General features: G+C 36.0%; 1 protein-coding gene across 3 annotated transcripts in view; it reads right to left on the bottom strand.

Annotated features, from left to right (window-relative positions):
* Window positions 1-2,114: 2,114 nt before the first annotated feature.
* PTPN3 (protein tyrosine phosphatase non-receptor type 3) overlaps window positions 2,115-13,970 on the bottom strand; it is a gene marked incomplete at both ends in the record, with an annotated part of 98,765 nt that continues 86,909 nt past the window's right edge. For all 3 annotated transcript variants that reach the window (XM_082480036.1, XM_082480035.1, XM_082480037.1), the window contains 3 exons: window positions 2,115-2,192; window positions 5,732-5,867; window positions 6,551-6,696. In XM_082480036.1, the coding sequence (XP_082336162.1) occupies window positions 2,115-2,192; window positions 5,732-5,867; window positions 6,551-6,696 (360 nt within the window). The remainder of the gene's footprint in view (window positions 2,193-5,731; window positions 5,868-6,550; window positions 6,697-13,970) is intronic.

Raw genomic sequence — 13,970 nt, forward strand, 5'->3', positions numbered from 1 at the left:
AATCTTCCTGAGCAACCTGTGCACGTCCAGTACCATTTTACATTTGGAGTCAGAGACATATTGAGTGACCTGATGCAGTTTAGCAAGTTAAGAGTGAACCAGAGTTATGGTCTCTTGCCTTCCAATCTGTGTCCAATCAAGCAAGAGAGTGATGATCCAAAATTTTACAAAAACTTCAGAGAAAGTGAAATCTGGAATGCAGTATATAAGAATGAGCACAAACTTATTCATCCTTCAACTTAACAAAGCCAAGAAGCTTTCCACGTTGCCAACTACCCTGCGTGTTCCAATTAAAATGCTTTCGATCAATAAATACTAACCAGGTATCTTCTTTACCTATAACAAATAATGTAATCTTGAAGAAAGGACTGAGCCTACAGAAGACAAGAGTCAGCAATTTAGCACATCCTACATTTGCTTTTCAGCTATCTCCTGGGGAAAAAACATAACCTTCTGGTAACATGAGATGCATATCGTATAGCTGTGGCAGTTTCTATAATGAAACTCCAGATATAAATGACAATATCCATAATACAAACCATAATTCTAAAATATATCTGAATATGCGTGTGTGTGTATATATATATATCTAAAAAGAAAGTTAACTGGTTTTCTCTTTTATACACATATAAACATCTGGCTATTATGCCCCATAAAATTTTTTCCTTATTTAGGACTAATCTTTTAAATAACAGAGTTTTAAAGAGCCCCTTAGAATTTTTTTTTTTTTTAAACACTTCAAAAATGAAGATCTAAGGGTAATCATAAAGCACACACAAAATAAATTAACATCATACAAATGTGGTTATATTGTTCAGAAAGTCCAATTCTCCCGTTTGAAATGAAATGGAGACCAGTGTACCTTAGGGTGAATTATTCATCAATGTACAAATTCATTCTCTCTTTCCATGTAAATCTTCATGGGAATTTAGCTGCATTTCCATAAAGCAAGAAACACAGTAAATCCGCAGAACTCTTGCAAAAGGGAGTTGTGTTTCACTGGATAAGAGCAGTTTTTGCTGAAGGGCAGCAAGTCAACATTTTATCACTACCTGAACATCAGCAACACCTGTGCCCTTTTAAGCTTCACACCTTGAATTAGCAGCAACATATTTGAAGGGTTCAGTAGTAATTTTTCTTCCAGTATTGGATTAGACTACTTTGCATATACAGTTAGTCAAAAGTCTAGTACTTGTGTGCAACATTAATCCACATTTACATCTGAGAACTCAAATACACATGGAAACAAAGGTGAAAGAATTAAACCTTGGTTTAAGTTAAAATGTTTTCAGTCCACATATAGAAACAGCAGTGGAAAACAAGCATAAAGGAGATGGACAGCTGAAACAGAAGAAAGGGAGTACAATAACTAAAACTGTAAGAGGCAGGCCACTGTTAAAAGGACAAGTTGTGATTAAAGTTGATCAGAAGATGTAGACTGTACCATCTGCATAAATGCTTAAATGCAGCATTATTTTGCACATCACATACAGTGGATGTGATTTTTAAGAAGCATATTATAACAGCTGGCATACTTACTAATAGATTTATGGTAACTGAATACTTAATTTCTCCAGCTCTTAATGTACAGTAGTTATGCATTATCCTTTAAAGCTCTTCATCAGCCTTTTAGAAGGCACAGTTACATTCCCATGAATATTTAGTGTCCCAATAAGAAAGTTACAAATATTCACCTTCAATGAACTTTCATACAATACAAAGATATTAAATACTTTCTTAAGCTGAATCATCTCAATACTATTAGTTTTCTTTTTGCATTTTCAAAAGAAACACAAGGACCTTTGTAACTTAAAAAATGAAGGGTGTTTTAAGGCAGTAAAAGATATGTATTAAGGTTTCCATGATTGTTTATGGTGTCTATGTGAATAAAGCATATTACACACAATTGCTCTCATATATTTATCTACATGACTTCGTTATACTGTACATGATTTAGTAATCTTCAAGAAATTTAAAGTGCCACAGTTCAAATGTGCTCCTCTGTCTTTTCATGGGCTTCTAAGTCCATTCTAGTTGCTTTCAGAAACAAGCCCTTGTTTTACTTAAAGAGCAGTCTTTTTAGGGGAAAAAAGAATTCATCCTTCACTGCTGTGCTAACTGGAATCCAGTGGTCGAACCAATCCTTCTTTGTAAACACGAAGAATAGCTTCACAAACAAATTTGTATTGACTCTGCATAAGAAAGAAAAAAGAACAACATTTATGGATGCAGTTAAACTCTTGTATTTAATAGGACTAACAGTCCCACTGCTTCCTTTTCTCCTGGACAATGACAGCAGAGGAGATACAACGATGGAAGAAGAAAATCCAACTCTCCTGGCTGTGTTCACAGTAAACAAAGGTAACATTTACTCTTGGAAGGACAAGCATTAAAAATCCCACACCAAGGAAAACAGGATCCCCAAATTTAAAAGAACACGCACTTAAGTCTCAGGAAATAGAATTTATTTGTAAAAACTATGCAAAATTATATGATTCTTCTGATGTTAAGTTCAACTAGTTAAGTATGTTCTGTATGCACCTCATCTATTTTTTTGGTACTGTTATCTGATTATTACAAGTATTCTAACCTTGACAATCCTGAAGTTACTTGTTACTGGACACGTTCAAATTACATAACCAAAAATGCATGGGATCAAAACCTTTGGAATGAGTATTTTTGAATAGTAGCAGCCATGTTAATTGTTCTGTCACACAACAATTTGAGCTCATTTAGTTGTTATAAAGTCTTCACAAATTAATTAGTGTTTCTTCTATGAATTATACTATTACAAAGACTATTTCTTCCATGATCTTGTGATGTACCTATTTGTTAAAAACAATTAGACTGAGCCTCTTTCTGAAAAGTGATACAAGGAGACATTAGCAATAGGACTAGTGTAGAACTAAAAATCTTTGAATAAATTTTTATGACTAGCACAATCCCAACAACACAAGATGAAATTTAAAAGAATTTACAAAGATCAAAGCATACCTGTCCTCTTCTCCAAAAGTACTTTTCACTATTGTCAAAACCCCAAAATGAACACCTTTCTCCAAAGCTCCATGTCAGAGAAGTGCAGCTTCGCATTTTCTAAATCCTTTTTTACACCTTTGAAATGTTCTCCCAGCTGCCCTTGTATGTCAACTTTTCAGGAGCATCTGAAAACATTCCCCCAATATCTCCCAAAGGACAGGGCTAAAAGATAACCTTTGGACTGTGAAGGACCTTAGGTTGCATTTAAATATCAGTCTTCAGGAACGTTATTCATTTTCTCTTATGTACAAAAAAACCTTAAGGAAAACTGGGGGATGGAAACTTTTCTGCATCTTGATTTTCTTGCCTTTTCTTTCAACCCTTCAGTCAACTACTCCCACATTCAATATCACTCTGTTCTTTTGTCTTTATTTCTTAATTACCTTGACTTTTCTCTTGTTATTGTCATTTGCATATTTCTACTGCCTGAACAAGCCAAGTGTGATATTTAGCTCTCTGTACAATACTTCTGTTAACTCCTTTGTGTGATCAAGGTACTGAACAAATAAGAATGAGCACTTCAGCATTGCTTCCTCTGACTCAGACCCTGACTACTTGTTTTCTTTGCTCTTATCTGTTGCATGTATTCTTACTGCTCGCTCAGCTGATAACTAGGTTCTGTTATGTACGTCCTAGAGGACTGCTTTCCGTATTGCTTAGTATCTCTAATTTCTCCTTAATGGAACATAATGGTTCGTTTTTCTTTTTTTTATTTTTCTTTTTTTAAATGAAAGGCCATAAAGTTACACAATTTTTGTTGTAGCTTTATTATTCTGGTCAAAGCTCTTGTTTTGCTGTTCCTGGTGACCAAATTGCAGGTCTTTGAGAAACTACAGTTTTCACATAATTAACAGCAGGCACTAAACTGACCAGTTAATAGCCCTGATGAGTCCATTCTTACTTACTGAGTATGCCCTGTCTGATAATAAGTCATAAAATGCATCGGGCTATGTGTATCATCTTAGAATTGGAGCACACACACAATTCCCACAGGGCAGCTGAACACGCTTCAGGCAAGGCTACTACAACTGAACAATCCCTCTATTACAACCGAACAATCCCTAATGGCTTCCCCCAGGAGCCCTAAGCTGAATATCAAATATGAGCACTGGGGCTAGCTGGAATACAGGCATGGGAATGCAATAGAGCACCCAGGATAGATTAAAATGTTAACATGCAGCTCTCTGATATTCTGCTTTCTCACAGTTGAGTGCTTGCTTCTGTGTCTCATTTACTGCATGGTATGCAAATTCTGCTCATTGGCTTTTCACAACAGTACCTGCATACTTTAGAAATAGTAAGTGAATTTAGTTTCACAGTATTGCTGCTACAGATCATCTCTCTCCTGATTGCGCTGATGGTGAACTGTGGAACACAGCAAGCAAGGTAAAGAATCTTATTAGAGATACTCAGTTTTCCACACTCAGGGTATGATTGTCATTGTATTTATCACTATTCCCCATATTCTTCAGTTACATCAAACAGTAGAGTGCCAGGACAATTCCTGCTGATTTCTGTTTTAACAGGAGACTCAGCCTTCTGGCAAGCTGAAGTTTACTTCAGGTTCTCATGTCTGATTCTCAATGAGATGACCACCTCTAGAAAGTTTGGACTTGCTCAGTTCATTTTAGAAACTGAGGGGCGTAGACAGGTAGAACTCCAGAGGTCAACATTCAGCTTCCTTAACCTCATGACATCCTTTGTCAAAAGCTCAGTTTCTATTTCTGCAAGGAACAGGCAGGGGACTGTTCAGACAACTCACTCCTCTACCATACAGTCCCAATGTACTTCCAGAGAGTACACTCATATGGCAGTGACTGACAAGAGTCCCAGCAGCATAAATCTCTGCTCACAGAGCACTCCAATATTACACACACAACTAATTCCTGACACTTTAACACCCTTTGATAACACAAGACTTTTTCCCCATCTAGTCAATCATAATGCTAGCTCCTGCAGTCATCAATCTGTCAATGAATAGAAATAGTTTTCTCAAGTTACCTCCTTCCTTCTCTCGATCAAGTGGAAACCAAGGCATTTTCTTTTGAAGATGACACAGAAATGCCCAATTCAACTGTTAACTTTGTGGGTCTGAACCCCTTTACTTCCATTTGGCATTTAGCTCTCCTGAATTTCTTTCTTGCCCTTTGTTTTTCCAAACTGCAGTAGTGGCACAATTTAAAAAAACAAAACAAAACAAAACAAGAAAAAGCCCCATATATTGTTAATATCGAATTTCTATTCCTAAAGGGCCTCCTTGAAAAGCCACTTCCCCTTTTCAAATCATGCCACAAAACAAACAATTTTACCTTCAGTTTAATAACTTCCTATAAGGCTCTGTACTAGAATGAAAATAAAAAAATATTCTAGCTTCTTGAAGAGAATTTAGACAAAAGACCATGAACAGATGGTTTGGGCAACTCTGACTTTGTACATTCTAACGACTTGCAATGTATAGAAATCAATTATCTTTTAATGCCAACGTAAGAACTATTTACAAAAAAGTTATATACACACCTCACATGCAAAGCAGCCTTTACCACCACGCTATGTTATGCTAAATGTAGGAAGCCTGAAATATAATGGAAACTGAAGACTCATACAACTAGATCACTTAAAAAAATTTTGGATCTGTTTTAAAACTGGTCAAGTGCAGTATATATACAGAAAATGAGGCTTCCTCTCCATCACTTACTGATGTTTGCACCATCATAGCTCGCTGGTCTCTCATTTTCCGTACAATATCCAGCGGATAAACAGGTTGGTTTCTTTCAATTAAGCACATAGCTGTTTCCATAGTGACCAATACACCAGTGCGACCGATTCCAGCGCTGTGAAATGTAAGAGAAAAATAGTCTATAAAATTAGGTTTTTGCAATGCACCAGAGTCACATCACAGTCTTAATACCAGGATGCTAAATAGCCTTAGAAATTACAGGAAGACCTAATAAAATTAGAACAGAGTGCAAAGCTTATCTTCAAAGCAACTTCAGTAATATTTCCTGCCGATTATTTTAAAAAAATAGACTTTTTATATAAATAAAACTAAAACCTCACTTAAAGTAAATGGATTTTTAACAATTATAACTGCTTACAAATATAAATGTACTGGTTCGGTATTTTTGACTAAAAAGGGTAAGAGCTAACTGCTTCTTGACAGGCACTTGAACAGCAGAAAATAAATTGACCAACTTTGCAGTACCATTCAAATGAGGTTACAACAGTGGTAGAGGATAAAAATGGAGAACAATTTACATTGCAGATTATCAGCTCTGTGATAATTATGTAACTAAGCCATTTCACTAAAAGGATGCAGGATAAAGGGAGAGAAAAGAAACTCATACTTTAGATACGGCACCAGTGCTTCTGCCTTCAACAGTGACCACTGGTATTGCACAGTTTAACATTTTCATCTAATTCAAGGAATCTCCTGTCTTGCAGACAAACTTTTCAAAGCAAATGCTTATTCTAAGGCTGAAGCAAATCTATGATCAGAATTTTAAAACACAAGTACCTGCAGTGAACAAGGACCGGCTCATTCTCTATTCTCTTTGGCCTCATACAGGTCACAAACTCCAAAAAGTCCATGGAGTCATCAGGAACACCATGATCAGGCCAAGCAACATACTGGAGATGGGTGACGGTGTGTTGTTGTTCTGTCTAAAATACAATAAGGTTTTCAAAAAGTGTTATGACTCCTGTATTGATGTATACTAGATACAAGTCATACTTTTCACAGAAAGTGTATTCTGCAGGTGCTGTAAGGTATGCATGACACAGAAAATGTTTGCTGTTTTAAAATTCAGAATAAAGTATAAACACATAGTTCTTAAAAAGCATGCAAAGGGCATAACATTTTCTAAATACACAAGGTAACAAGCTTAACTTCTGTGATCTAAACAAATTTTCTTTTTTTTTTTTTTTTAATTTATTGACTATTGACCTATTATACTTTGCTATCAATGATTGACCTGAGGTAAAACGCTACAAGACTTATGCATAATAGTCCTATTTAATAGTTTAGAACAGAATGGAAGAAACAGCTGAAACAGCATAAGAACTATTCAGAACATCATCAAAATAGAAGGGTCTTGGGACTACACAATTGCAGCTCAACAGGATGCTAATGAGACTATACATACACTATATCATTGAGGAATCCTGTGCTTGCATACTGGTTCAATTCTGTAAGGTGCATATCACCTATTCAATACAGCACATTAGATCCTCCCATGAAAAAACCTGAATGCCATTTTTGTCTCATTCTGCCATCCAAATCAATCTCCCAAAGTACAGCTGCAGATCTGTTCTAAATATTCATATGTGTGTACTTACAGATTGTTATATTATAAAGTTGCCTGCAAGATTTGCTAACTCTGATTTCTGTTAGAAAACAATATATATATTGTTCATACATACATATTCATTGTACATATATGAATGATTTCTGTACGACCCACAGAAGAACATTTTTCTTTATGGAAGCAATTTAATTAGTTGAAAGATTCTGTTGTATGAAGAGCTCTTTTTTCATTCAATTATACCTAAAAAAATGGTTTTACAGAAGTTCTTTCAGTTTAGCTCTTTGTTAACTTTGATTATGAAATCACTCAATCATCTTTGCCTTCAGATTGGGCTCAACTGCCATGTTACAGATGTAACCAATGATTAGGGGGGGAAGGAAAAAAACCTAAGACACTCCTGAGCTCTGCTGCATCATGCAGTGAGGATGTCTCACTCTTTACCAACTGCGACAAGTCTTCATGTTGTTCCTTTATTTTTTTTCTACACATTTAGCAACAGTTAAACTGTTAGCTGCATTTTATTGATGTCCATTACTAGACTTAATGTTTGACACCCTATTGAAATAAAACTCTCTCCTTTATCACTTTATTGCAGTCCAGAAGGCCAACCTTATCCTGGGCTGCATCAAAGGAAGCATGGCCAGCAGGTGGAGGGAGGTGATTCTGCCCCTCTACTCCACTCTGGTGAGACCTCACCTGGAGTACTGCATCCAGCTCCGGGGCCCCCAACATAAGGACACAGACCTGCTTGAACAGGCCCAGAGTAGGGTCACAAAGATGATCAGAGGGCTGGAGCATCTCTCCTATGAGGACAGGCTGAGAGAGTTGGGGTTGTTCAGCCTGGAGAAGAGAAGGCTCCGGAGAGACCTGATTGTGGCCTTTCAGTACTTAAAGGGGGCTTTCTTATAGATGGGGACAAACTTTTTTGCAGGGCCTGTTGCGACAGGACAAGGAGTAATGGCTTTAAAATAAAAGAGGGAAGATTTAGACTAGCTATAAGGAAGAAGTTTTTTACAATGAGGGTGGTGAGACACTGGAACAAGTTGCCCAGAGAGGTGGCAGACGCCCCATCCCTGGAAACATTCAAGGTCAGGTTGGATGGGGTTTTGAGCATTCTGATCTAGTGGCAGATGTCCCCGCTCATTGCGGGGGAGATTGGACTAGATGACCTTTAAAGGTCCCTTCCAACCCAATCTATTCTATGATTTTATGATCACTGTATTAGTCTATAAAAGCTAGTCTCTCCCTAGTGGTTCACGCAAGAATGTTTTCATGATGCCAGTGACTTTAAGAATTTTTTTTTTTTCCTTTTCACGTAAAGTGCACAACGACTGAAATACATGACCTGTTTTAAATGCCCTCAATAGCTTACTTTCCTCTTCCACTTGAGGAAGTGGTTCCACTCCCAGGGAATAGGCTAGTAAGATACTGAAGACAGAATAACTACTGCCTTTGTACCAAGTAGAGTCCTAGGAAATGCAATTATTCCAGTCAAAGTAATTGCAGAAATTTACAGCTGCCACCAAGGACATGCAGATAAATGCAGCTCATACTTTCCTCCTTAAAGACAGAGTCTGAGCAATCACAATTAAAAGGTCTAGCATAAACCCAAGCAGACAATGTAATCTAATTTTAACGACCAAGCCCACACTGTAATACAAATTCCATTGGGATCTATCATCCAGCTCATCAGAAGAACCCACAATGACCAGGATCTCTGCAAGAAAAAGCATGGCCTTTTTCTACTCAGCTTTGTTGCCATTATGTAGTTGAGCTTGATCAAGTGATTACACTTTAAATTTTTCTGAAATACCACAGACTGAAAAAATACAAAGACATGACGAGAAAATGTAATTAAAAAGTCCTCTTCTGCAAATCTGCGCGTGCTTAATCAGAACCTCTTCAAAAGAGAAATGAGATAACGCAGCAATTACATGTAACAGTTTCAGCTGATTCTCTTAAATCAGAGACATTTGAATTACAGCATTCAGGTGAAACAAAGACTTGATTCATTCTAAAATTATCCAAGAGTGAGTATCCAGTCACTTTCCATGTGCTTAAAAAATTTCAAGCCATGCATCATGGAAAAGTGACAGTGGCACACCTGAGAACCACTGACGGTAATGTGTAGCACAAAAAGCCATTTTAAAAGCTCAGAGAAGAGGAAAGAGTTAACTTAATTCTTACTTATCAGTAATTCAGGCTCAAATATAGCAAGTTGCATTCTTTTTAGTTTATAGACATTAAGTACAATAAGCATGTTACATAAGACTTATTCAGAGTAAGAATACACTGTAAGAGCATGCACTTAGTCCTCAAGGCTGTTCCTCTTGGTGTGATCATCTTCATTTTCTGTTACGGGCCCTATTCATCCCTAGAGATCAACATAGCTGTTTGTTAATTATTCCAGGCATGCCTCAAGCTTCAATCTAGTTTTCTAGTTGTGTTTTGATATAATCAGGTTTTTTTTGATTCTTTTGGCTGAGCTGAGATGATTCAAATTAGTAAAACTTAATAATTATATCACTTGCTTTTCAAAATGCAGGAGTATTTAAAAATACTTTTTTTTATACATTTTTTATTAAGTTAAACCTACTGTAAACAGTAGCTATATTCATATACGTTAGAACTAGTTTTTCTAATTCTAATACTTGTCTCATGCATAAGATATCAAATTAGTACTCTGATGAAGTCCAGATTTTTTGAAGCTATTTTTAGTGTTGTTTTTTTTTTTTTTTTTAATATAAAATCTTCAAGCCTTTACACTCATAATGAAAGGTGGATTTTAAATTCAGAAAGCGTCAGCCAAATATCACCAAACATGGAAATAAAAGACCATCACGATTACTAAACTCTAGCACTCATACTTTAAAAGAAGTGCTAGATTCAGTTACCGGTCCCATAGTTACCCGCACTGTGCATGTCCCATTAACAATGCTTATTTTTAAACACACTATTTCTGCCAGAGCCCACTTCTTTATACAAACCCGGTAATAGAAAATAAGAGGTAGCTTCTGACTATACTGAAGTTGCTGTCCAAACCGCTATTCTCTGCAAGTCAGCTTAAATCCTTTTCCTCGGAATTTTTTTTTTTTTTTTTTTTGCACTGAGGTTTTCAATGACAGTTATTTTTGTAGCATTCTAATGACTGATCATTGTAGAATTTATCTTTATGAAATCTGGCTTTAATAGTCCTGTTTTATAAGTCTGAACTTACAGAAAGTGAGACAGTAGGAGTTGCTCGTGGCCCAGTTGCTATTTTTGCCTAACTTGACATTATACACCTTATTGTTCCAAACATATTTAAGTTTTTGCATTCACATAGAGAGATTTCAGTTGAATTTATGAATTTGGCATTTCCACAAATCAGCCTAAAAATGGTGGATTCAAAAAAATGAGTCCAAACAACTTAGACTCCAGTGACACTTCTGGATTATGCAATTTGCCCAATTTCTCATTGGACATTTGGCCGACATTTAGCTGTTTCACAGTGTTGACCTACATTTATGCGACAAGCAGCTACAGAGGTCTAAGACATCATATCTGTTTCAAGGTATTTGTTACTATCTTTCTGATAATGGTTATTGTTGCTGCAAAGGCATCAGCCAAAAAAAAAAAAAAAAAAAAAAAAAAAAGATTTACTTGTACCTACTCCTCCTGTGCAAACTCAAGACATCTTACCTCAAAATGAACTTCATTGTGGTTAAGCTAACATCCTAGATTTTGCTCGAGAACACAGGGGAAAGACACATAATCTTTTCTAGTAAGTCTGCCAACAATCTCATTGTCAAGACCTCCAGCCACAAAAATATCCATTCTTCATTTTTCTGCAGTTTTCAGCCTGGTTTATTATAATTGCATCAAAAGAAAGGTTTCCCCATTTCATTCTCCTAAAGTGACTCTCCCCTGACTAATAACAGAATCGAATGTTTTTCAGAAAAAGAACACACAGAGCTTAGAATGATAATACTCATATCGAAAGAAGGAAATTTAGGCTTGAAAAGTCAATGTTAATTTTAACTTTTCTTAAAATCCAAGCAATTGATTTTGCATTTGACTTTTTGATTTAATGTCCTCTTTGGTCTAGGCTATGATATCTTCAATAAAAAGAAAAGAAAAGAAATTTCATTATGTAGGGTGACATGAACATTGAAATGGTCCTATTATCTTCTAAGCAGGAAAAGGTATGCTCTTTGCTAGTGAGCTTCACAAGTATACCTTTAAAGTTGCGACTGATCAGGGTTAAAGCCTAGTTTCTGAAGAGTAGATACTTTGGCAGTGGCATTTGGCATTTGTTTGGGCCACTCTTCCCACCTCCTTATGCCCTGTACACTCTTGCCATAACACTTTTAATCTACTTTTGTTCTTCAGCTCTTTAGTATTCAAAACCAGCTCGTTTTCTTCTACCACAGCGTTTGACAGAACAGAACGTGTTCAGTGCAGATACTTTTCAGAGCAGTCTTTACAATACCTCTGCAGTGCGAGAGGTTTGCTCAAGACATTTATGATATGGTCAAATTTATACAGATTTCCTTGGAAAGAGGAAATACAAGGTTTTGTTTAATGTGCAGAAGTTTTGCTGAAACTTTTACAATCCAAGAATCTTTAATATGAGCAAACTCAACATTTCCCCCCAACAAACTGTTGTATGACGTGTATCTGGCAATCTTCAAATGGCATGGAAAGCCTCAGCCCAAACAACTAAAATGTGTAAAAATTAGAGAGATTCTATTTTCAGCTGTTTATAGTAGAAAGTGCTGGCAGTATAGTCATTCACATTGCTGCCTTTGTTTTATCTAATATGAATTTAACACAGTCACTACGGGGCCTACATTCCAGTCATTCACAAACAGAAAGATACCAGTCATTCTTCATCTGACAATTTTACCTCCCTTCAACAAACAGTAATACCCTTCCTTATGCTTAATTTTCAATTTGTTTGAATTGCTGCATCAATTTATTTTCTTTTTCTCTGAACCATTCCCTCCATCATTGTGATATCCATAGAAAGTGATAGCTTTAAAATTAAAAAGAAGCTTCTCTCCCCAAATCCCTCTATTTGCATTGTCATTGTCTACACAATCACTTTAAACGGTTCACATTACGATACAAGGAATTGTCTTAATTACCTTTTGTAAACAACCCAGGTCAAGGTAAGTGCTCTCTCGTGCTCACTCGTCATTCATTACAGCAATGGTATAACTTGTCTTTAAAGGATGAAATGCAATCAATTTTTAAACATCTTGATTTTTTTTTTTGTTTGAATGATTTAGTTTAGTTAATAAAGCAAATCAGGTGGTAGAATGACAGAGCACTTCGGAAACTACTAGCACGGTGTGGCAATAACTAACATAAGATGTAGCAGAATAAAAATAAAAATAAAAAAACCTTTCAAAATTACTGTTCTTCAAAATTATGTGAATAAATAGCTTCAGCAAGTATTGTCTCCACAGCCTTGCCAAGTTCCACGGCTGGGTTCTAGTCACAGTTAACTGATATGAAGAAAAAAAAACTTGTTTAAAGTCAGGTGAAACTGGGAAACCAGTAAAAAAATAAAAAGGTTCAAAACATAACTGAATGAAATTAATGAGATTTAATGGGCAACGATATGTTGCAAGGCATAACAGGAAATTGAATGAAAGTTTGCTTCAGGCTTCCCATGATATTTTTTCAATCATTAAAAAGAAACATTTGTCTTGTTTTACAAAGTAGTGCACTACATGATGAATTTCACACTCACACTATACCATTTCTTTCCTTTAGTCTGTTTGTTCTGGTCCCCAAAGTGTTCTGAAGCTTTTTTTAAAAATAAAATAAAAAAAAACTCAAACACCCAACCTCAAAAAAAACAAACTTAGTGTTTTATTTGCTTTTCTTTCATTTTGCTACCAGAGAGCTTTTGGTCTTGTTCTTGAAGAGAAAAGGCAGGAAATTAATCCTTATTTCATTTCACAAGGCTTACAAAGGTTCTTCAGTTACAGGTAAAGAAGCACTGAGTTAAAAACTGCATCAGAAAAATCCTACAAAGTTTCTTGCTCCTCAAGTCTTCTGAACATATATGAACAAAAGGCCAAGGGCATCATTTCATAAACGTCTCTTTTGAGCTATTTTCCCCTAAAAGCAGATTTGAAGTCTGTGCAACTTAATTCACAGAAAATTCTTGCACAAATATGCCTTTCCAACAGAAATCAAGTCTCTTGTGAGTTTGGAAGCTTTATCCATCTTACTATTAAAGCTACTTGTCTTCAGAAAGACCGGTCCAAGGATGCTCACATTAGTTCAGGGAATGATAAAACCCCGGGTTGAATTCAGATGACATTTTATCTATCCAGCAAAGAATACAACAATAATATCTATGAGAGCTAGTACATATCAAGCTTTGCAAAGTCTACTGAAACACAAGATGCCTCCAGAAGAATATTTTTGGTCAGCTTTAAGAAAGCAGGTCAAATGACGTGGAAAACTAGGAGATACTTCAGTGTTTCAGAGAGTTCTTTTGCTATGTTTTAACAAGCTACATCTTCTACTACATTTCCATCTGAAATGCCAAATGCACTCAGAGCTATCAATTATTAGGGTCATATTTTTACTGTATGGACAGCTCAATGTTGCATGTTCTTTTGAGTGTTG

The sequence above is a fragment of the Vanellus vanellus genome (assembly GCF_965231255.1).
Source record: "Vanellus vanellus genome assembly, chromosome: 2".
Lineage (NCBI taxonomy): Eukaryota > Metazoa > Chordata > Aves > Charadriiformes > Charadriidae > Vanellus > Vanellus vanellus.